Below are 23,096 nucleotides of genomic sequence, written 5' to 3'. Positions count from 1 at the left end.
TGAGAAAAGAGTTGACGAGAAACACCAGACACTGGCGAGGATCAGGAATTCTACTCGCTAAAGGGGTGCTAGTTACAGAAACCCTAGTTTAAAAGAGACTTGGATTTGCACTCGATGTAGTGAAACCTATAAGAGCTGTGAAGTGGGATTAGATTGGATGACTCTGTTTTTGTGGCTATCACGGGCATAATATGCTCTTTTACTGTCGTCTTTTACTGTGGTCTTTTGCTGTGCTGCATATTTCTGTGATTCTGTAATAAAGAGAGGCATTCTTCATCCTGACTCTCAAGGAATTGTAAGCATCAATATTATGTTTCTTTCATAAAAATTGTTTGAAGTGTCATTAAAGCACAATATTTATAGCAACCAACTGATATCTAAAGTCTCCATCTACCCACAGTAAAATGAGATGTTTAGTTTATTTTTGAGTCACTGATTCAAATTTTCCTAATAGAACATCTACTACTATTACTTAATCTTCATTTCATGTCTTTGACTATTCAGCTGAACAATGGACTGCTGTATTTTGTTTTTTTTTTGTAATAAACTGGCCTAAAAAGAAGTATCTGAAAATGAACTGCCCAATCAGGGACACAGAAGAAACACAAAAACTTGCATATTAACATGACCCTGTTACAGTCAAAACAGCTTTACACATTGACTGACATCACGCTTTGTCTATTCTGTGTATACTTGCCAGGCACAGCGATACACTAGTTTGGGGTGGCACGGTGGCTCAGTGATTAGCACTGTTGCCTCACAGCACCAGGGTCCCAAGTTCAATTCCAGCTGTGGGCGACTGTCTGTGTGGGTTTCCTCCAGGTGCTCTGGTTTCCTCCCACATTCTAAAGATGTGCAGGTTAGGTGAATTGGCCATGCTCAATTGTCCATAGTTGTTAGGTGCATTAGTCGGGGTGGGTTACTCTTCGGAGGGTCGGTCTGAACTTGTTGGGCTGAAGAGCCTGCTTCCATACTGTAGGTAATCTAATAGTTAAAAGACACTTCAGGTTTTTTTTCCACTCTTGGGATTTGGTTGTGAATGAAATGAGCCACTTTTTTGATTGTAACTAAATAGCTCGGCCAACTGAGAAGGCATTTAAGAGTTAACAATCAAATTAGTAATAAACATCTATTAATTTCTGGACCATTAATGGATATCAAGATTAGTTTGTGAATTATGAACGGTAAATTAATGTTAGAGGTTGGGTTTTACTTTTTCAATGGATTGTTCTAGAGATTAACACCCTGGTGATTCATGTGATTGCATGTTTGGTATATTGTATGAAGCAATGAAAGTACCAATTAGTGCAGAAATGAACTGGATTAATCCTTTGATAGATTAGAAATGTTCCAATGTCCTTAGTTTTGTAAACGTGGCAACATACAGCAAGTGAGAATTGTGGTACTGTGCAGCACATCAAATCTGAGTGAAATCAAGAGCACAAAACCTTTAGCTGACACCGTTGGGATGTTGAAATTGACAGATTGTATCTTCCAAATGATACAAAGGTACTGATAATCCTCTCAGGTGGATCTAAAATATATCTAGTATTTGCAGAAGATCTGGGACCATGACATCCTGGGCCAATACTTAGTTGGAGAAAGTGAGGACTGCAGATACTGGAGAAGTCAGAGTTGAAAAGGGTAGCGCTGGAAAAGCACAGCAGGTCAGACAACATCAGAGGAGCAGGAGAGTTGATGTTTCAGGACAAGTCCTTCAGCAGCAATGGAAAGGGGAATGAATTACAGGGTTACAGGGGGAAATGGGTCTGGGTGAGAAGCTCTTTAGAGGGTTGGTGTGGACATGATAGGCCAAATGGCCTGCTTCCACACTGTAGAGATTCTATGAAATGTCACAGGGTATCTCCGATTCATGTTGCTAACAAGGAATCACAATAATGCATTAACTAGTCATTTGGCTTTACGGATGCTGAAATACCTGCAATGTATTTCTGGCAAGTTCTACCTTTATTCATTAATTTCTGGATAGATAAAGAATCTGAAGTTAATTAATAAACAAATAATTGGCCTTACTAGATAATTTAAGGATTGTTTTCCAATTAGCTGTTAGGTCACTTATGACTAAATTTGCTGCTTAACTGAAGTGTTCAAGGATCATTACTTCATAGAGTCACACAGCATGGAATCAAACCCTACGGTCCAACTCATCCATGCCAACCAAGTTTCTCAAACTAAACTAATCCCATTTGCCTGTGTTTGGCCCAATCCCTCTACATGTAGCCTATTCACTTACCTGTCCAAATATCTTTTAAATGTTGTAACTGTACCTGTATCCACTACTTCCTCTGGCCGTTCACTCCATTTACAAACCACCCTCTGTGTGAAAAAGTTGCCCCGCAGGTCCCTTTTAAGCCTTTCTCTTCTCACCATAAACATATACTTTCTAGTTTTGAATTCCCCTATCCTCGGGAAAACACCTTTGCTAGTCACCTTATCTATGACCCTCATGTTTTTATAAACCTCTATCAGGTCACCTCACAACTTCTTACGCTCCAGTGAAAAAAGTCACAGACTATCCAGCCTCTCCATAAAATTCAAACCCTCCATTCCTGGCAACATCCTTGTAAATCTCTCTGAACCCTCTCTAATTTAATAATGTCCTTTATGTAGCAGGGTGACCAGAACAGCATACAGTACTCCAAAAGGGACTTCACCAACATCCTGTACAACTGCAACATGATGTCCCAACTCCTATACTCAATGGTTTGAGCAATCAAGGCAAGCATGCTATACACCTTTTTAATGCCTTCTTGCTGTGACACAACTCTCGAAAAACAATGTATCTGTACCCCGAGGTCTATATTGAACAGCACTACCCAGGGCCCTGACATTAACCATATAAGCCCTTCTCTTGTTTGTCTTATCAAAATGCAACACCTTGCATTTTTCCAAATTAATCTCCATGTTTAATTTGGAAAAATCCATGCCCAAGCCCATTGACTGAATTGATCAACATCTCTTTGTGATCTTAGATAACCTTCTTCATTGTCCACTATACTATCAATTTCAGCGTTGTCCGCAAACTTACTAACCATGCTTCCTAAATTCTCATCTAAATCATTTATGCGAATGACAAACAACAGTGGATCCAGCACACTAATTCCCGTGGAATATCGCTGGTCACAGCTTTTAAGTATGAAAAACAACTCTTCACCACTCCCACCCTCTGATGATCAGCTGATATTGACTTATTCCTCAGTTTTGGTCATTTTTGCTAATATCAAAGCTGGTATACCAGTTAACACATTTGCCTGAAATGCCTCTTTCTCCCTATTTTCGTGAATGATTTAATGGTTTGAGTTAAACAAATTACATTTCTGTCAGAAGACCATTCTGTACAAAAGTACCCAATGACAAAATTTATAATTGCAAAATCCTACAAGAGGAAGACATAAAATGATCAAGCTTCTTGCTCCAACTGTGCAACTCATCCCTTTTCTTTTGAAGAAGGGGTATTGGACCCATAACATGAACTCTGCTTTCTCTACATAGACACTGCTAAATCTGCTGAGTTTTTGCAGCAATTTCTGTTTCTGCTTCTGATTTCCAGCATCTGCAGTTCTTTCTCTTTGTCTCATTCCCTCTCTTGTCTTCAGTGGCAGCATTCATAAAACCATCTCCCTGAGGATACCAACAGTTCCAGCCAACACATTCTCCTCCACCTTTGAGGAAGATGACAGACTCCTCAGAGAATGCACCGGCAAGGTTTTCCTCATTCACCCTCCATCAGCTCATGTACTCTCATCTTGGTGTTTACTTTATCTAGCTTAGACTGGAGAGCACATGCTGGTGAGAACCTCACAGCCATATCTCCATACCTGGCCAAGGAAGAAATGCCCTCGGCCTCTGCCACATAGAAACAGCTGAAGGCCAGACACTTGCTCAGCCCCAGGCAAGACAGGACCCCTATGATATTGGGTCAGTAATAATTTCATTAAAATGCACAAGTAGACACAGAATAGCCTGCACTTGGTTGAACACAATTAGGGAACTGGATTGAAGATTGGAGGAATCCATGAATCTCTAAGTACCATGTTGATTTCAGCATGTGTGCATTTACCTGTGTCCATGGACAAGTTGGTGGATACCATGGAGAACCAGGTACAGCAGAATCCTCATTGGCTGCCAGAGATGCATACAGACATGCACTCCCATCACTTCGGCCATTGACAGTCAACAGCAACTACAAGGCACTGGTGGATGAGGGGCCTTGACCTCACCTAGATGCCCATTCCCAACAATGATACAGGGTGATGCCAGTAAGCCTCCAGCAGAGGACCACTTACGATTCTCCCCTGAAGTCTGTTCTCAGGTTATTCCAAAGGTCTCTGTTCCTCCAACCGGCTGGCGACACTCACCCTGTGGCACGGAAGCAATGGCCAGGACACACCTCACCATATCTGGGCTTTCTAACAACAAATGTCCCAGGGACCTCTACCAAAATTCCAAGGTCAACACACCGCACCATAACACAGGCTCTCGCCTTCCTGGCTGCAGACCTCTGGACTGAATAGTTGTATTGGGAGGACAAAGAAAAATAAAACATTCTAATGACACAGAAGTGACAGGTGTCATCCTTCATTGTGCATAAAATATCACATTTATAAAGATATAAAACTTGAAAGGGTTGAGAAAAGATCTACAAGGATGTTACCAGGGTTGGAGGATTTGAGCTATAGGGAGAAGTTGAATAGGCTAGGGCTGTTTTCCCTGGAGTGTCAGAAGCTGAGGGGTGACCTTGTAGAGGTTTAGAAAATCATGAGGGGCATGAATAGGATAAATAGACAAAGTCTTTCTTTTTCTTGGAGTGGGGAGTCCAGAACTAGAGGGCAAAGGTTTAGAGTGAGTGGGGAAAGATATAAAAGAGACCTAAGGGACAGAAGGTGGTATGTGTATGGAATGAAGTGCCAGAGGATGTGGTGGAGGCTAGTACAATTGCAACATTTAAAAAGCATCTGGATGGGTGTATAAATAGGAAGGTTTTGGAGGGATATGAGCCGGATGCTGGCAGGTAGGGTTGGGATATCTGGTCGGCATGGATGAGTTGGACGGAAGGGTCTGTTTCCGTACTGTACATCTCTCTGATTTTCTGACTCTATTAACATTTCAACCCATAACCTGTCTGATTTGGTGTCATTAGTTGCGGGTACAAGAATGAAACTACAAAGACTACCCTTCCACAGCACCATATAATGTTACAAACCAGTCTAAAGGAATGTTACTGTTTCCCTAATGCCCACCATAACATAGCATAACATCTTGTTATTGTTGAATGTGGGAGAATCAGATGTTGTAAAGCTTTCAAACAGTTGTTAGTGTAAACTTATATTAAAGAGCAGGAAAGATGTAGTAAAAAAAAGACAAAAAATGTTGCATATGCTTTTGGGACTAAAGAAGGGTTGTCATCCTTTTGAGCAACAATAAAATTACGGTTAATGATTGACCACTTCATCCAACTTCAATCTATTGAAAGTGAGTGTCAATTCAGTTCTATCTGGCTTGTTGCACATGATGTTGCAGTGGTTTCTCCTGGTGAAGGTGATGTTTCTCCTACTCAATGACATCATCTTCCTCCTTGGGAGACTGCTGCTACTCCCCTCGCTCTTCAACATCCTCCACATTCTCTATTTTTAACTGCTCCAATTATGTAGGAAACAGCATGTTAGGCATCTCCAGACCAATACAAGCATTAGAACCTAATCTCAAAGAAGCCTAATAGTTGCTCCATGTCGGTCCTGGTTGAAGAATGCTCAGCCTGAGTAGGGGGTTGTGTGACAATGTTATCACCCATGGTCAGAGAGGGCAGCTCTCGTCTCCCTGAAACAAAGCATAGACCTGAAACTTATCAAAAATGTGGGCATCGAGTTATCTGGTAGAGATGTCCAAGATATGGTATGGTTGATCACAACAGCATAAGGTCCAACTGTGGCAAGCACATCCACCTCATCAGCTGCATGATTCACCATGAGAAGCACCCGAAAGTCTATTTCTATAAATAATAAGGTGAAGTGCAAAAGATTGTATAAGAAAAGTTGTTGTGTGCTCCAGGCAGCTTGTATGCCATTCAAGAAAATGCTTTCAATAGCAAATCCTTTTTATACAATAATGTATTCAATAAAGTGTTTTTCCTGTACAAGACGAGTGATTTCTTTTTCTCTTTTTGAATGTTTTGCTCTTCAAATTTAATTCTGGAATCATTGCTAATGGTGCAACGCTGAGAGAGTTTGCTTAAATTCTCAATTTCAAAAATAAAAAAAGGCTGACATTGTTCTTTTAACTATTGTACAGAAAATACAATAATAAAGGTTTGTGTTTGAACTGGGCAAAATAATATGAAGACCTTTCCATCTCTTTTTATATAGGGATACTGTATTGTGGCATTTCTCTACAGCAATGAAGAAGTATAGCCAGACCATCAATTTTCTTCAGGATCACAACAGGATTACCATCACGACAAAAAATTCAAGTTCTTAATCCAAAACATGGTACTTATGGCAGGGAAGCAAGAAATTGCTGTAAGTACTGTCCCACCTAACACATTCTCGAGGTGAAATCCATCGTGGGTAATAGCAAGAAATGCATAATCACAAATTTGAGAACTATTTCATGTTACTTTCTCTTCAAAAGTCAGGCAATATGTGAAATAGGATGTTATTTTGTTTTCGTCCACTTGGCCCAAGATGAATTTCACACCTTTAGGTTTATTCCCTCTGTTACATTTTACTGGACCTGAAGTTATGACTACACATGTCACAGGGCGTTTTTTAATATATCCACCTAAGGTATGCTCAGTTCCTCGGGCAAAGGTGAGAAAAACGTAGTCAGATACCTATTTATTATTCAGAGTCCTTGGGGGTATTTGAGGTTTAATAGACAGGAAGTTAGGTGGACCACATCACAGGCACATGGTCAACTGCACCTGACTCTCTGTCTTGCATATTGTCTGGTTGATTATTTCCTACTCCAATCAAATCTGAGAAAATACACCCCCCCCAAACAATTCCAATTAGAAGCAACCCTGCTAGAATGCTGTTATCTATTTCAGTGATAATTAGAACATCCAGAATTGTAAAAGAACATTTATTTTCCATCTGAGTTAGAAGGGTTGAATGAAGATAATTGAAACATTTACTGTGTTTAACTTTTCCTGAGTATTTATTATAAATTTTCTTGAGTAATTAGTTAATATTCATCTGGGGTTGAAACCATGTTGGAATAATTATTTACTTAAAAATATGCAACCTTTCTTTGCAGATGGGAAATACCAGTGATGAAACTAACATCATTTTGTCATCTATATCAAAGGAGGAAGATATTATTTTTGGAGTAATTTATTCCATGTATGGTAAGAGTCAGTTAACACCAAAATGAGCTAGGTTGGACATTTGGATATACTCTTTTAATATTACAGTTGTGAAATTTAAATGGTTAGATTAGCAAGGGGAATAAAAATAGTTAAATTATTGAATTCCAAACTGCGAACTGGTCCAGGTTTTTAGGCGACTATGAAATAAGACACATAGCTTCTCCTTGCTGGAAAATTTCGTGACCTCTTCACAGTTACACAATTGTGTAGCTCCAATTCACGCTATTCCCCTCTGTATACTCTTTTGAAAACATTAAATGATGTCAATTAAAGCAAATAAGTAAAATTAGTGAGGAATACTCTCTTAAAGGAGCAAGAAAACAAAAATTAAAAGTTGAAATGCAACTTAATTTTACATTAAAATTTGATTATGGGGTAAGACAATACATTCTGCTTCCCCCCGCCCCCTCCCAAATCATGGAAAACCTCAAGAGTGCCAGTAAAAACTGCAGGGCCTACCACTCCAGGGACACACTGGCATTGATATACAACAGAAGGAGGCATGCGGCTAGTCAAACAGCCTCATCCATGGTGTACTGTTTGGACCTGTTAATGGCCAGGCCCAGTACCTACTCATGAAGCAGTCCTCCAACTTGCTTGCACCACTTCTGCACAAGATGTCCAATGATCAGGAGTATGTAGCTCAAGCGTGAGCGAAGGTTCTGACGCAGTGCCCTCAAATAGTGGAATAAGGACTGCAGTCAGGCAAAACCTATGTGTATATGGAACCTGGACTCTTCAAGGCTATAGGAAATACAAAGTTAAAAATCACAAAGCTAGGTTATCGTCCAACGGGTTTAATTGGAAGCACTGTTGGATGATAAGCTGGTGTTGTGTGATTTTAAACTTTGTACACCCCAGTCCAACACCAGCATCTCCAAATCATGACAGAAAATACAAGCAGTCTGGAAGTCTGTGAACAACTTTAACCTTCAATTGCATATCTCTGCTGCGTGCAGCAGATTTGTTCTTTTTTATATATAGACCAATATAATTAATCAATTAGCAATTGTTAATCTTTCACTTCAGTTACTTGAAATTAATATCCATTATCTACTTAGTCAATTCATTTGCCATTAACAGTGTTATGGACTAGGCCAGACCACTCAAAACATTCTTGAGCAGGCAACCCCAGACCATAACTTTGCAATTTGTTTTGGTAAGTGTACAGTGAAAATGACCCGGAGTAAGCTAGTGAGGTTGACTACTAGGTTTTAAAACAGACAGAAATTTATTCACAAAATTACACAATGAAACACAAAGAACATAATAAAGAACCCCTGCAGAACTATGTCTATCCAAACTAGACATAATTATGCTGTTCGGAATATACACAAAAAACCCAATAAGCAAACCCCGTTAAAACACAGTTTAAAAATGGAACAGATGCTTACAGGTTGAAGTTAGAAGGGCAGAAAGAGAGAGAGAGTTTCCACACAGCTCACTGTTGAACTCCCAAGTAGTTCTGGGCTGAACTGCTCAGTTAGAGAGCTGACCAGTCCCCTTTTATTATACAGGCCAATTCTAAAACATGACCACTTTGGCCGGCAGTCTCATGTATTTACATATAAACAAAAGGCCTCTCAAAATCCTTTTCATCTCTATATCAAACCAGTCTGATCAGAGCCCAGCCTAGTTTATGACCTCTCTGAAAAAAAATCAAGGACCCAGTATCCTTGAGAAAAGGAACAGTTTTTAGAAAAAAAAGGGACCAGCTTTGTGACACCTCCCCCTTTAAAAAAAAGTGAACCATCATTACCAAAAGATGGCTTCATTTTTATAACCCTTCAAAAACAAATTGGTTAGTGGTCTAAAACACACATATACACTATACTAAATATACACGTGCAAACATGCACAACCACATGCAAATTCAGGCCGTAGCACGCCCACCACAGAACAACTCCATATCTCATTCGAGTCTTGAGAATGCATCAACAATCATGTTTTCACAACCTACCACATGCACAATTGTCAAATTGAATGGCTGATACAAGCTCCACTTAAACAGTCTGGCATTATTGTCCTTAAATGTTTCCACAAATATCAATGGGTTACGATTGTCTCAGATACCTTGCTAGTAATATAAACACTGAAATGTTGCAATGCCAAAACCAAGCTTAAAGTCTCTTTCTCCACTGTTGAGTATTTCTGATGAATGATCAACTTCCTGAAAACATATCCGATGGGTCTTTCTATTCTCTCGTTATCCTCCTGCAGGAGTACTGCACTGGCACCCTCCCACATCACTGGCATCGATAGCCACCTTGAAAGGTTTCGTGTAATCTGGTTTGGCTAATACTGGGGTAGTGGTTAACACAGTTTTTAGGCAGTCAAATGCCTTTTGACAGTCCACTGTCCACTGAAACCTCTTGCCCTTTTTAAACAATTTGGTGAGTGAAGCAGCCACACTGCTAAAGTTCGGCACAAATTTCTTGTAAAATCCACTCAATCCCAGGAAGTGTAGTACTGCTTTTCTCGTCGATGGTGTGGGAAATTCCCTAATTACTTTCGTTCTCGCATCCCGTGGGGCCATTTGTCCATATCAAATAACATGTCCCAGGAAGGTGACTTAGGCTTTGGCAAATTCACTTTTAGCTAGGTTTACAAAAAAGCCTGCTTTCCAACGTCGATCGAACAAGTCTGATAAATGCTGCAAATGTTCCTCCCATGAGTGACTAAAAATCACCACATCATAAGTATACACCACACAGTTGGGTAATCTGGCAATGACTATATTAGTCAGTCTGAAATGTGGCCAGAGCATTTTTCATACCAAATGACATGACTTTGAACTGATATAGTCCATTTGGCGTTACTAAAGCCGAAATTGCCTTTGCTCTCTCTGACAGGGCTACTTGCCAGTAGCTTCTGAGCAAGTACAACTTAGAAATGTAAGTTGCTTGTCCCACTTTTTCGACACAGTCCTCCAACTGTGGAATTGGATATGCATCAGTCTTTGTAATGGTGTTGCCTTTGCGATAGTCCACATATAATCGCTGGGTACCATCTGGCTTTGGCACCATGACTATGGGTGAGCTCCAGTCACTCTAACTCACTTCAATTATGCCATTTTGGAGTATGCTCTCTATCTCCTTCTGAACCTGTGCCAACTTTAGAGGGTTATGCCTATAAGAACGTTGCTTAATCAGAACAGCATCTCCTATATCTACATTATGCACAATTAAGTTAGGACTTCCCAGTTTATTTCTGCATATCTTCCCATGTGATAGTAATAACTCTTTCAGGTCATTTCAGTTTTCTTGTGGAACTCAACAATTTATCTCAATTTTTTACAACTTCCTTATTGTCCAATCTGTTTTGAGGAATGTCTAATTCAGAATCCTCTGAGCTTGTTTCTTCCTTCTGTGCTGTATTCATTAACATCTTCTCCTCTTGCTTTCCTTTCCAATCCAGATACCTTTTGAGCTTATTCACATGACACACTCTGTGAGATTTCTTCCTGTCTGAAGTCCTTATCAAGTAGTTCACTTCACTCAATTTCTTCTCAATTTGATACGGTCCACTAAACCTGGCTTTTAAAGGCTCACCTGTTACTAGAAGTAACACCAATACCTTATCCCCAATTGCAAAATTGCGAATTTGTGATTTCTTGTCTGCTTCTTGTTTCATTGTATGCTGTCATACTTTTAAATGCTGTCTAGCCAACTCTCCAGCTCTATTTAATCGTTCCCTAAAATTTGACACATCGTCCAAATGGGTGGTCTCTTAATTCTGACTTATTAATTTCTCCTTCATCAATTTTAACGGTCCTCTTACTTCATGCCCAAAAATTAATTCAAATGGACTGAATTTGGTCGATTCATTCAGTACATCTCTGATCGCAAACGTACAAACAGAACTCCCTTATCCCTACCATCTGCATAATCTTGACCATGAGCCCTCAACATGGTCTTTAGTGTTTGATGCCATCTCTCTAGTGCTCCCTGCGATTCTGGATGGTATGCAGTAGATTTGATTTGCTTTATTCCCAAGTTATCCATAACTGCATTGAATAATTTGGATGTGACGTTTGATCCTTGATCTGACTGGATCTCTAATGGTAGTCCATATCTAGTAGAGAATTTAAGTAATTCTTCTACAATTCTTTTAGCTGTGATGTTGCGTAATGGGATTGCTTCTGGAAATCTAGTTGACACATCCATTATTGTTAATAAATACTTGCTCCCACTTTTTGTTTGAGGTAGGGGGATCTACACAATCAACCAAGACTCTTGTGAAAAGTTTCTCAAATGCTGGAATAGGTGTTAAAGGTGCAGGTTTTATTATTGCCTGTGATTTTCCGATTAGCTGACATGTATGACACATCTGGCAAAATTCAACTACATCCTTATGTAGTTGAATTTTGTAGTAAAAATGTCTTTGTATTTTAGCCTGTGTTTTCCTCACCTCTATCTGTATGGTATCTGTATGCTGGGGACCACTGGAGGGAGCAGGGATGGATCATTCACACAGCACTTCTGGCTGAAGATTGTTATGAGTGCTTTAACTTTAACTTTTGCACTGATGTGTTGAGCTCTTCCATCATTGAGGATGGGGTTACTTGAGGACATGCCTCCTCCAGTGAATTGTTGAATTATCTGTCACCATTCATGATGGGATGTGGCAGGACTGCGGAGCTTAGATCTGATCCTTTGGTCATGGGATCTATCACTTACTGCTTATGCGGTTTGGCATGCAAGTAGTCCCCTTTGGTAACTTCACCAGATTGACATCACATTTTTAGGTATGCCTGGTGCTGCTCTTGGATTCCAGCACTCTCCATTGAACTGAGGTCAATTCCCTTGCTTGATGGTAATGGTTGAGTGGGGGATATGCCAGGCCATGAGGTTACAGATTGTGCTGGAATACAATCCGGATGCTGTTGATGGCCCACAGTTTGTCAGGCCTGCCCAGTTTTGAGTTGCTAGATCTGTTCAAAGTCTGTCCCATTTAGCATAGGTATAGTGCATCACAATATGATTGACAATATTCTCAATGTGAAAGTGGGACATAATCTCTGTAAGGATGTTGTGGCGGTCACTCTTACCAATAATGTCATGGACAGATGCATTTACAGCTGGCAGGTTGATAAGGATGAGGTCAAGTATGTTTTTCCCTCATGTTGTTTCCCTCCGTAGACCCAGTCTAGCAGCTCTGTCGTTTAGGACCCAACTAGCTCAATCAGCCATACTATTGCTGAGCGACTCTTGTTGGTGGCCATTGAAATCCCCCACCCAGAATACATTTTGTGCCCTTTACATCCTCAGTGCTTTCTCTAAATGTTGTTCAACATGGAGGAGTTCTGATTCAGCAGCTGAGGGAGAACAGTACATGGTACTCAGCGGGAGATTCCTTGCCCATAATTAACCTGAAACCACAAGACTTCATGGGATTAGGAGTCAATGTTGTGGACTCTCACAGCAACTCCCTCTTGAATGTATACTACTGTGCTACCACCTCTGCTAGATCTGACCTACTGGTGGGACAGGATATATCCAGGGATGGTGATGATGGTGTCTGGGATATTGTAAGATATGATTCCATGAGTATGATTATATCAGGCTGTTGCATGTCTGAGAGACAGCTCTCCCAATTTTGCCACTTTCCCCCAGATGTCAGTAAGGAGAGCTTTGTAGGGTTAACAGGACTGATCTTACGGATTTTTTTCTGATGCCTAGGAAAATGCCACATAATCCATCTAGTTTAATTTCTTTGTTGAGATATTGTAGTTATTGATACAACTGAGTGGCTTGCCCATTTCAGAGGGAGGTTGAGAGTCAGCCACATTGCCGTCGGTCTGGGGTCATATGTAGGCCAGACCAGGTGAGGATGACAGATTTCTTTCCCTTAAGGATATTAGTGAGCCTGTTGGGTTTTTCACCAATTGACATTGATGGAACATTCATAGTCATCAGTGGATTCTTAATTCCAGAATTTCTTTTATTGGAGTAAAACATTGCTGGGCCTGCTCTCAGCTAAATACACAGTATTTTCAGAAGAATGGATCTAACTGAGAAATAACATTTTTATATTCATGAATTTGTAAATACATTCTATAGCTACCCTTCCATATCACCCACTTAGAGTCATAGAGTCTTACAGCATGGAGACAGGCCCTTTGCCTCAAACTGGTCCGTGCCGACCAAAATGTCCTACGCTAACCCCATTTCTCTGTAATTGGCTCATATCCATCTAAACCCCTCCAATTCATGTATTTGTCCAATTGCCTTTAAAATGTGGTTAATGTACCCATTTCAACAACTTCTGCCAGCAGCTCATTCCATATGCACACTACTCTGTGTGTAAAAAAAGTTGCCCCTAGGGTTCCCTTTTATTCTTTCCCATCTAACTTTAAACTAATGCCCTCTCGTCTCCAACCCTGGGAAAAAGACTGAGTACACTCACCCTATCCATTCCTCTCATAATCTTATACACTTCTATGACATTCCCCCTCAGTCTCCTACACTTGAAAGAAAAAAAGTCTTGGCATGTCCAACCTCTCCCTATAACTCAAACCATTGAGTTCTGGCAACATCCATGTAAATTTCTTCGGCAGTCTTTCCAGTTTAATAACATCCTTCCGAAAGCAAGGTGATCAAAACTGAACATAATACTCCAAGTGTAGCTTCACCAATGTACTGTATAACTGCAACATAACTTCCCAACTTTGATACTCAGTGCTCTGACTGATAAAGGCCAGTCTGCCAATAGCCTTCTTCACTGCCCTGTCTACCAGTAACCCCACTTTCAAAGAAATGTGCACCTGAACTCCAAGGATGCTCTGTTCCTCTATACTCCTTAGGTTCCTACCATTCACCATGAAACTCCTACCTTGATTCGACTATCCAAAATGCAAGACCTCACACTTATCTATATTGAACTCCATTTGCCATTTTCCAGCCTACTACCCCAGCTAATCAAGGTCCTGCTGCAATTTCTGACAACCTTCCTCACTGCCCCTGATACTATCTATTTTGGTTTCATCTGCAAACCTACTAATCATACCTTGTACATTCTCCAATGTGTAACCAACCTCCAGCTTGAGAAGGGATTACATTTGGCTTCAGTTTTGTTTCCTGAGTATTTGAGTATCCTGGATGCAAGAAGAAGGGCATCTATCAAGAGGTTTTAGATAAAATTCAGCCTCACATAAGGCCATCAGAGATAAATTTACATCCAGAGGAATTTGCGCATTACAAAGCAAAGTACAGTAAGCATGGAAAGGCCTGGAGGCAATAATGAAGAAACAATTCTATAATGTAGTAACCAATTGTTCGAGTCCATTCCTCCAGGTTATTTGTTACTGATTAAATATTTCTGAATCTGAACACATACCAGAATTTGATAAGGCAATACTGACTTCAGAAACATGTATGATGGTCAAATACAAGATAACTCAGATAAAGAATGTGAACAAAGTGATAATGAAGTCCAGAATTAAGCTTTTCATCCCAAAGGAAAGCTACCAAAAACTGGCCCAAGAGTAACATACATGCAAGAAGGGACCAGTAAATAGAGGGATGCCACCATTATAGGAAGAGCAGAAAAAAGCCAATCGTAAATTCAAAAATTGGCTAAATATACAAGATGAGGGACAAAAGGTCAACCAAATGGATTAGCAACTTTAGGAAGCAATTTCAATACATGATAGGTTCTGCGGTCTTCAGAAATGGACCTTGAAGGCCTTTAAGGTTCCACATGGTGGGCTGCTCTGGAAGGTTAGATCACATAGAATCCAGAGGGACACAAAATTGGCTTTGAATTGGGTGGCTTGCTAGCCCACTTTAGTCTGCAGTGGATCTGAAGTCACAAAGACCATGCTGCATAAAGATGACCAATTTCTTTCCCTAAAGGATACTTACGAGCAAACTCCACACAGACAGTCACCCAAGGCTGGAATCAAACCTGAGACCCTGGCGCTGTGAGGCAGTAGGGCTAACCACTGAGCCACCATACGGCCAACTTTCAGAAGCCAAAGAAACCTATACTGCTCTCTGACACAGCAGTGAATCTGTACAGCTACTGCCTTTCCTGTTTGAGTTGAAGTATTTCAGGACATCGAAATGTGTCTAAGAAAATTTAACAAATAGTGCAATTCACAGCTGACTTGAAGGAACCTGTGTGGGAGAGCTCACAGCACAGGAACAGACAAGTGCATTGTTTTTACATGTAACCTTGCTGCCTTTTTTTAATTGTGAGTAGAATGGGTTCGCTTTGCTCACATGTTTTATTGTGATCTGTCTATTGATTAAAACTTAAAAATATTAAACATACGAACAAAGTTAGCCTCGAACAGTGTCGTTTAGAGCAGTAAGACTTTGCTATTTTCTGGGTGAGTGGATTGTTAAAGTAAAAAGATGGCTTTGAATAGAGTGATGTAGGAGATTGGGGAGAATTTCCACATTACTGATGATTATGTCTGTAGTAAGTATGTTTGGTTGTGAATCCTATCAGTTCGCATAGATCGGTTGGAGCAGCAATTAGAGGCAATGAGGAATTTACAGGAACTAGGGGGTGTGGTGGATGGCAGTTAGAGGAAGGGAGAAAAATCACAGATACACTCAGGTAGATGGGTTACTGTCAGGGAAGGTAGGAGAGGGAGGCAGGACGTGCAGGAGTCTTCTGTGGCTATCTCCATCTCAAACAAGTATGCTGGAAAATTTATGGGGTGAGGCACACTCAGGGGAATGTAGCATGAATAGCCAGGTTTCTGGTATCGAGAGTGGCTATAATATAACAAGGGTTATGTCAGGTTCTAAACGATCAATTGTATTCGAGAATTCTCTAGTCAGAGGCACAGACAGATATTTCTGTGGCCAGTAGTGAAAAATCAGAATGGTGTGTTGCCTCCCTGGTGCCAGGATCAAGGATACCTCAGGGAGGGTGCAGAATGTTAACAAAGGGGAGAGGGACTAGTAGGAGGTCATTGCGCACATTGGAAGCAACAATATAAGAAGGGAAAAGGATGAGATTTTGAAGGGGGAAAATAGAAAGTTAGGCAGGAATTTGAAAAGGAGGTCCTTGAGGGCAGTTATATATCTGGATTACTCCCAGTGCTATGAGCTAGTGAGGATAGGAATAGGAGAATAGAGCAGATGAATGCATGGCTGAGGAGCTGGTGCAGGGGAGAAGGATTCACATTTTTGGATCGTGGAATCACTTCTGGGGTAGAAGTGACCTGTACAAGAAGGTTAGATTACAGCGTAATTAGAAGGGAACTAATATATGGCAGGGAGATTTGCGAGAGCTGCTTGGGAGGATTTAAACGAGTAAGGAGGGGGGGAGAGGGGTGGGGGTTGGGGAGGGGTGGGGTGGGGGGGGGGGGGTGGGTGTTGGAAAGGTGAGACCCAGGGAGATACTGAGGAAAGAGATCAGTCTGAGACTGGTACAGTTGTGAAAAGATGTGAGTCAAACAGTCAGGGCAGGCAGGGTCAAAACTGAGAACGAGGTAGGACTGATAAATTAACCTGCATTTGCTTCAATGCAAGAGGCCTAACAGGGAAGGCAGATGAACTGAGGGCATGGTATGGAACATAAGACTGGGATATAATACCAATTAGAGTGATGTTGCTCAGGGATGAACAGGACTGGCAGCTTAATGCTCAAGTTACGAATGCTATAGGAAGGATAGAAAGGGGGCAGGCGAGTGGCGTTTTTGATAAGGGATAGCATTACAGCTATACTGAGGGAGGATATTCCTGGGAATAATCCAGGGATGTTATTTGGGTGGAACTGAGGAATAAGAAAGAGATGATCAACTTATTGGGATAGTAATATAGATCCCCTAATAGTCAGCAGGAAATTGAGAAACAAATTTGGAAAAAGATCTCCATTATCTCTAAGAATAATAGGGTGGTTATGGTAGGGGATTTTAACTTCTAAAACATAGACTGGGACTGTGTGAAGGGTTCAGGTGGAGAGGAATTTGTGAAATTGTGTACAAGAAAATTTTCTGATTCAGTATGGGGATGTACCTACTAGAGAACGTTCAGAACCTGACCTACGTTGGGAAATAAGGCAGGGCAGGTGAGTGAAGTGTCAGTAAGGGAGCACTTTTGGCCAGCCACCATAATTCTATTAGTTTTAAAGGAGTGATGGAAAAGGATAGACCGGATCTAAAAATTGAAGCTCTAATTTGGAGGAAGGCTAATTTTGATGGTATTAGTCAAAAACTGTCAAAAGTTGATTGGGGGCGGATTTTTGAGGTAAAGAGACGGCTGAAAAATGGGACACCTTTCAAAATGAGAAAACAAGAATCCAGAGAAGTATATTCCTATGAAAGGCAAGGCTGGATGACCATAAACATTGAGGTTTTGGTTAAGAAAAAGAAGGAAGCATACAGCAGAGATTGAGTGAGTTCTTCGAAGAGTATGAAGGCAGTAGGAGTATACTTAAGAGGGAAATCAGGAAGGCAAAAAGGGGTCATGAGATAGCTTTCGCAAATAGGGTTAAGGAAAATCCAAATGGATTTTATAAATACATTAAGGACAAAAGGGTAACTCGGGTGAGATAGGACCCCTCAAAGATCAGCAAAGCTGTCTATGTGTGGAGCCACTGGAGATGGAGAAGATACTAAATGAGTATTTTGCATCAGTGTTCACTGTGGAGAAGGACATGGAAGATTTGGATGTGGGGAAATAGGTGGTGATATCTTGAAAAATGTCCATATTACAGAGAAGGTAGTGATGGATGTCTTAAAATGCATAAAAGTGGATAAATACCCCAGAACTCTGTGGGAAGCTAGGGAAGTGATTGCTGGGCCCCCTTCCTGAGATATTTGGATCATCAATAGTCACAGGTGAGGTGCTGGAAGACTGGAGGTTGGCTAATGTGGTGCCACTATTAAAGAAAGGTGGTAAAGTAAGGAAAAGCCAGGGCTGTGTAGACCAGTGAGCCTGACATCAGTGGTGGGCAAGTTGTTGGAGGGACAGGATTTACAGATATGTGGATATGCAAGAACTGATTAGAGATAGTCAACATGGCTTTGTGCATGGGAAATCATATCTCACTAACTTGATTGAGTTTTTAAAGCAGTAATGAAGAGGATTGGTGGATGTGATCTATATGGACTTCAATAAGGTGTTCGATAAAGTTCCTCATAGCAGACTGGTTAGCAATGTTAGATCTCATGGAATACAGGGAGAACTAGCCATGTGAATACAGAACTGGCTCGAAGGTAGAAGACAGAGGGTAGTGGTAGAGAGTTGCTTTTTAGATTGGGGGCCCGTGACCAGTGGAGTGCCACAAGGATTGATGCTGGGTCCACTGCTTTTTATCATTTATATAAATGATTTGGATGTGAACATAGGTGGTAAAGTTAGTAAGTTGCAGATTACACCAAAATTGGAGGTGTAGTGGGCAGCGAAGAAGGTTACCTCAGTACAATGGGATCTTGATCGGTTGGGCTAATGAGCCGAGGAGTGGCAGATGGAGTTTAATTTAGGTAAATGTGAGATGCTGCGTTTTGGAAAGGCAAATCAGGACAGGACTTATACACTTAATGGCCAGGTCTTGGGGAGTGTTGCTGAACAAAGAAACCTTGGAATACAGGTTCCTTGAAAGTGGAGTCTCAGGTAGATAGGATAGCAAAGGCGGCATTTGGTATGCTTTACTTTGTTGGTCAGAGCATTGGTTACAGGAGTTGGGCAGTCATATTGTGGTTGTACAGGATGTTGGTTAGGCCACTTTTGGAATATTGTGTACAATTCTGGTCTCCCTCCTATAGGAAGGATGCTGTGAAAGTTGAAACGGTTCAGAAAAGGTTTACAAGGATGTTGCCAGGATTGCAGGGTTTGAGCTATAGAGAGAGGCTGAATGGATTAAGGCTGTTTTCCCTGGAGCGTTGGAAGCTGAGGGGTGACCTTATCGGGGTTTATAAAATCTTGAAGGGCATGGATAGGGTAAATAGACAAGGTCTTTTCCCCAGGGTGGGGGGAGTCCAGAACTAAAGGGCAGCGGTTCAGGGTGAGTGGGGAAAGATGTAAAAGGTACCTAAGAGGCAAGCTTATCACACAGAGGGTGGTACGTGTATGCAATGAGCTGCCAGAGGAAGTGGTGGAGGCTGGTACAATTACAACATTTAAAAGGCATCTGGATGGGTATATGAATAGGAAGGGTTTAGAGTACCATGGGTCAAGTGCTGGCAAATAGGATTATGTTAATTTAGGATATCTGGCTGATGTGGACAAGTTGGACTGAAGAGTCTAATTCCGTGCCGTAAATCTTTATGATTCTAAACTCATTACTAAATGGGCATTCTGCTACGGTGTTCATTCCTAAGATGTTCATTTTTTCACATAATTTTTTTACATTTACCATTGGGAAACTCCACCCATTGTCAGTTGATGCTACATCTGTTTTAATAAGGTGGTTTACCCCAGCTACTTTACATGGTATCATCAAATCCTGAAGTACAACTTTCGTATTCCTTAACATTTTGTTGCTCCTTACAGTAACGATATATGCCTTTCAGAGGGATTTGTTCTATCTTAAACAGGAATGTTGTCAACCTGATGCTGAGGACTCTGCTCCATGGACAGCAGAGTAAACACCTTTGGTTTTTTTTAATTCGAGAAAGGAAGCCTGAGTGGATGGAGTCAGGCTGACACAGTCCCAGGGTTTTCGTTTTGCTTTCAGTTATTGAAGTTGGGTTTTTTTTGGAGTTGAAGCTGCTAGGTACAGCTCTCTCTGCGGAAGTGTGAGTTCTCTGTCTACAGTAGAATGCTGCTGGATTCATTCTTTTGGTTTTTCTTTTCTACTGTCAGGATTATGCAGGCAGAAAGGGAATGGGTGACCATCTGACAAAGTAAAAGGCTCAAGAAGGAAGTGCAGGAGTCCCCAGTGGACATCCCCCTCTTAAATAGACCAGTTTGGATCCTGTTGGTAGGTGGTGTGGGCTCTCAGGGTAAAGCAACATAGACAAATGAGATACTAAATGAATATTTTGTGTTAGTATTTACTGCGGAAAAAGACATGGAAGCTAGGGCACTTGGCAAAATAAATAGTGATGTCTTGAAAACAGTCCGCTTTACAGAAGATGTGCTAAACGTCTTAAAACGCACAAAGGTAGATAAATCCCCAGGATCTGATCAGGTGTACCCAAGGATATTGTGGGAAGCTAGGGATGAAATTGTAGGGCCCTTAGCAAAGATATTTGTATCATCTCCAGTCATGGGTGAGGTGCCAGAAGACTGGAGGGTGGCTAATGTTCTCCCTTTATTTAAGAAAAGATGCAAAGAAAATACCAGGAACTATACACCGATGAGTCTGACATCAGTGGTCAGTACATTTTTGGAGGGTATTCTGAGAGACAGAATTTATGTGCATTTGGAGCGGCAAGGATTGAATAGGGATAGGCTCTGAGAGTGGGAGATCATGTCTAACTAACTTGATTGCATTTTTTGAGGATTTGACCAAGACGATAGACAAGGGTAGAGCAATAGACATTGTCGACAGGGACCTTAGTAAGACCTTTGACAAGGTTCCACATAGTAGGTAGTTATTAAGGTTAGATCACATGAAATCTAGGGAGAACTTGTCAATTGGATACACAATTGGCTTGATGATAGGACACAGAAGGTGGTGCTAAAAGGTTATTTTTCAGACTGGAGGTCTGTGACCAGCGGTGTTCTGCAGGGATTGGTGCTGTGTCCACTGTTGTTTGTCATTTATACAAACCACTTGGATGAGAATATGGGAAACATGGTTAGTAAGTTTGTGGATGACACCAAAATTGTTGGTACAGTGGGAAGTGGAAAAGGTTATCTAAGGCCACAACGGGAGCGTGATCTGTTGGGCCAATCAGCCGATAAATGTGAGGTGTTGCATTTTATTGTGACAAACCAGGACAGGATTAATGGTAGGGACCTGGGGTGTGTGGTCGGCCAGAGAGACCTACGGCTGCAGGTGTATAGTTTCTTGAAAGTGGCATCACAGGTAGACAGGGTGCTGAAGAAGACATTTGGAATGCTTGCCTTCATTGAGTACTGGAATTGGGACATCATGTTGCGGCTACACAGGACATTGGTGAGGGCTCTTTTGGAGTCTTGCATACCGTTCTGGTGGTCCTTCTATCAGAAGGATATTGCAAAGGGTGCAGAGAAGAATTATCAGGATGTTACTGGGACTGGAGAGTTTTGAGTTATAAGGAGAGGCTGGATAGGCTGGGACTTTTTGCCAGGAGAGTAGGAGGTTGAGGAGAGATTTACAAAATTAGGAGAAGCATTGATAAGGTGAATAGCCAAAGTCATTTCCCTCGGGTAGGGGAGTTCAAAACTAGAGGGCATTAGTTTAAGGTGAGAGGGGAAAGATGTAGAAGGGACCTGAGAGGCAACCATCTCACAGAGAGGGTGGTGCGCATATGGAATAAACTACCAGAGAAAATAATAGATGCAGGTACAGTTAGAACATTTAAAAGACATTTGGACAAGTACATGAATAGGAAATGTTTAGAGGGATAAGGACCAAATAGTGGCAAATGGGACTAGATTAATTTAATATATCTGGTCGGCACAGACGAGTTGGACTGAAGGGTCTATTTTGATGCTGTAAGAGTATATAAAACTAACTCAACCCCTAACAACAGGCCCAGGAAGACGTCCAAGTCCAGACTCAGTTATTATATTTAATAAAGCTAATTTAATTCAATGCCTCAGCCCAAGTAGGTGCCAGGTTTTCACCACAGTTATCAGCTTGTGAGAAATCAGCAACATTTGAATTCAGTTCTCATCTTCTCGTCTCCCTTTACATTCCTGCTCCAAATCCCCAGTGACCTCGTGATCATACAGAATGAGCAGTCTGTTGAAAAATACAAAGAAGATAAAGGGGCAAGGATCAGTAAAAGAAACAACCAAAAAGGAAGGAGATCAACTTAAAACTAAAAGGGAAAGAAACAAAAGTGAAGGAAAGAAAAGTAAAATTGATAAAAATGAAGGAAGAGAGATGCAGAAGTGACAAGGAAGAGAACATGAAGAAAGGTTAAGCAAGGGTAGCAAAGAATGGAGAGGGAATAAATAGAAATTAGTTGGGACAAACAGTGAAATAAATGCAAGGAAAGGGAAATAAAGATGATAATGGTAAAAAAACATAAGCTTTAAATTCAATTTTTAAAAGACTTACTGGTATCTGTTTCAATATTTGAGAGATTAAAAAGCCTTGGGAATTTTATGACTGGCCCCATTCCACAAAAACCTGGCATGATGTGGCCTGAATCATGAAATCACTATTTTAAGCTGTTAATATAACTTTCTATCTATTATGTTTGCTTCTAGCCACCTTACACTTAAGTTCAGTGAAGACTGGTGAAATGGCAACATAGGGAAGATACGCAAAGATGAAAGAAGCATAAAAATCTTGCATATAGTTTGAAACTATATAAGTGGTTGCAATCATCCTATTCCTGCCAGACGAGCACATGGGTATACTCATTTATTATAGTACAGACTCTGGTGTTCTGTTCAGTGGGTTAGAGTCGAAAAGTGTGGTGCTGGAAAAGCACAGCAGGTCAGGTAACATCCGAAGAGCAGGAGAGTCGATGTTTCGGGCGTAAGCCGGAATGGTCAGTGGCTTACATTGATTTCTCAAACTATGATTCACAGTAATTAAAAAAAAAGGGCATAATTAATGGTAGTACATATTGGAAACCTGCCAAATTTTTGAGCAAATCTAAGTAGCAGAAAGCTTATAACAGATAAATTCCAAAGGTTTT

The 23,096-nt window shown here is 40.9% G+C and overlaps 1 protein-coding gene across 1 annotated transcript in view; it reads left to right on the top strand.

Moving 5' to 3' along the window:
• The first annotated feature begins 7,275 nt into the window (after positions 1-7,275).
• LOC122559907 (opsin-5-like) overlaps positions 7,276-23,096 on the top strand; it is a 35,724-nt gene continuing 19,903 nt past the window's right edge. Inside the window, exon 1 of the mRNA XM_043710011.2 lies at positions 7,276-7,366. Within this exon, the coding sequence (XP_043565946.2) occupies positions 7,276-7,366 (91 nt within the window). The remainder of the gene's footprint in view (positions 7,367-23,096) is intronic.

The sequence above is a fragment of the Chiloscyllium plagiosum genome, unplaced genomic scaffold, assembly GCF_037043375.1.
Source record: "Chiloscyllium plagiosum isolate Xiang-an unplaced genomic scaffold, Cpla_swu_hap1 HiC_scaffold_15, whole genome shotgun sequence".
Classification (NCBI taxonomy): domain Eukaryota; kingdom Metazoa; phylum Chordata; class Chondrichthyes; order Orectolobiformes; family Hemiscylliidae; genus Chiloscyllium; species Chiloscyllium plagiosum.
This window is presented reverse-complemented; position numbering and strand designations above follow the sequence as displayed.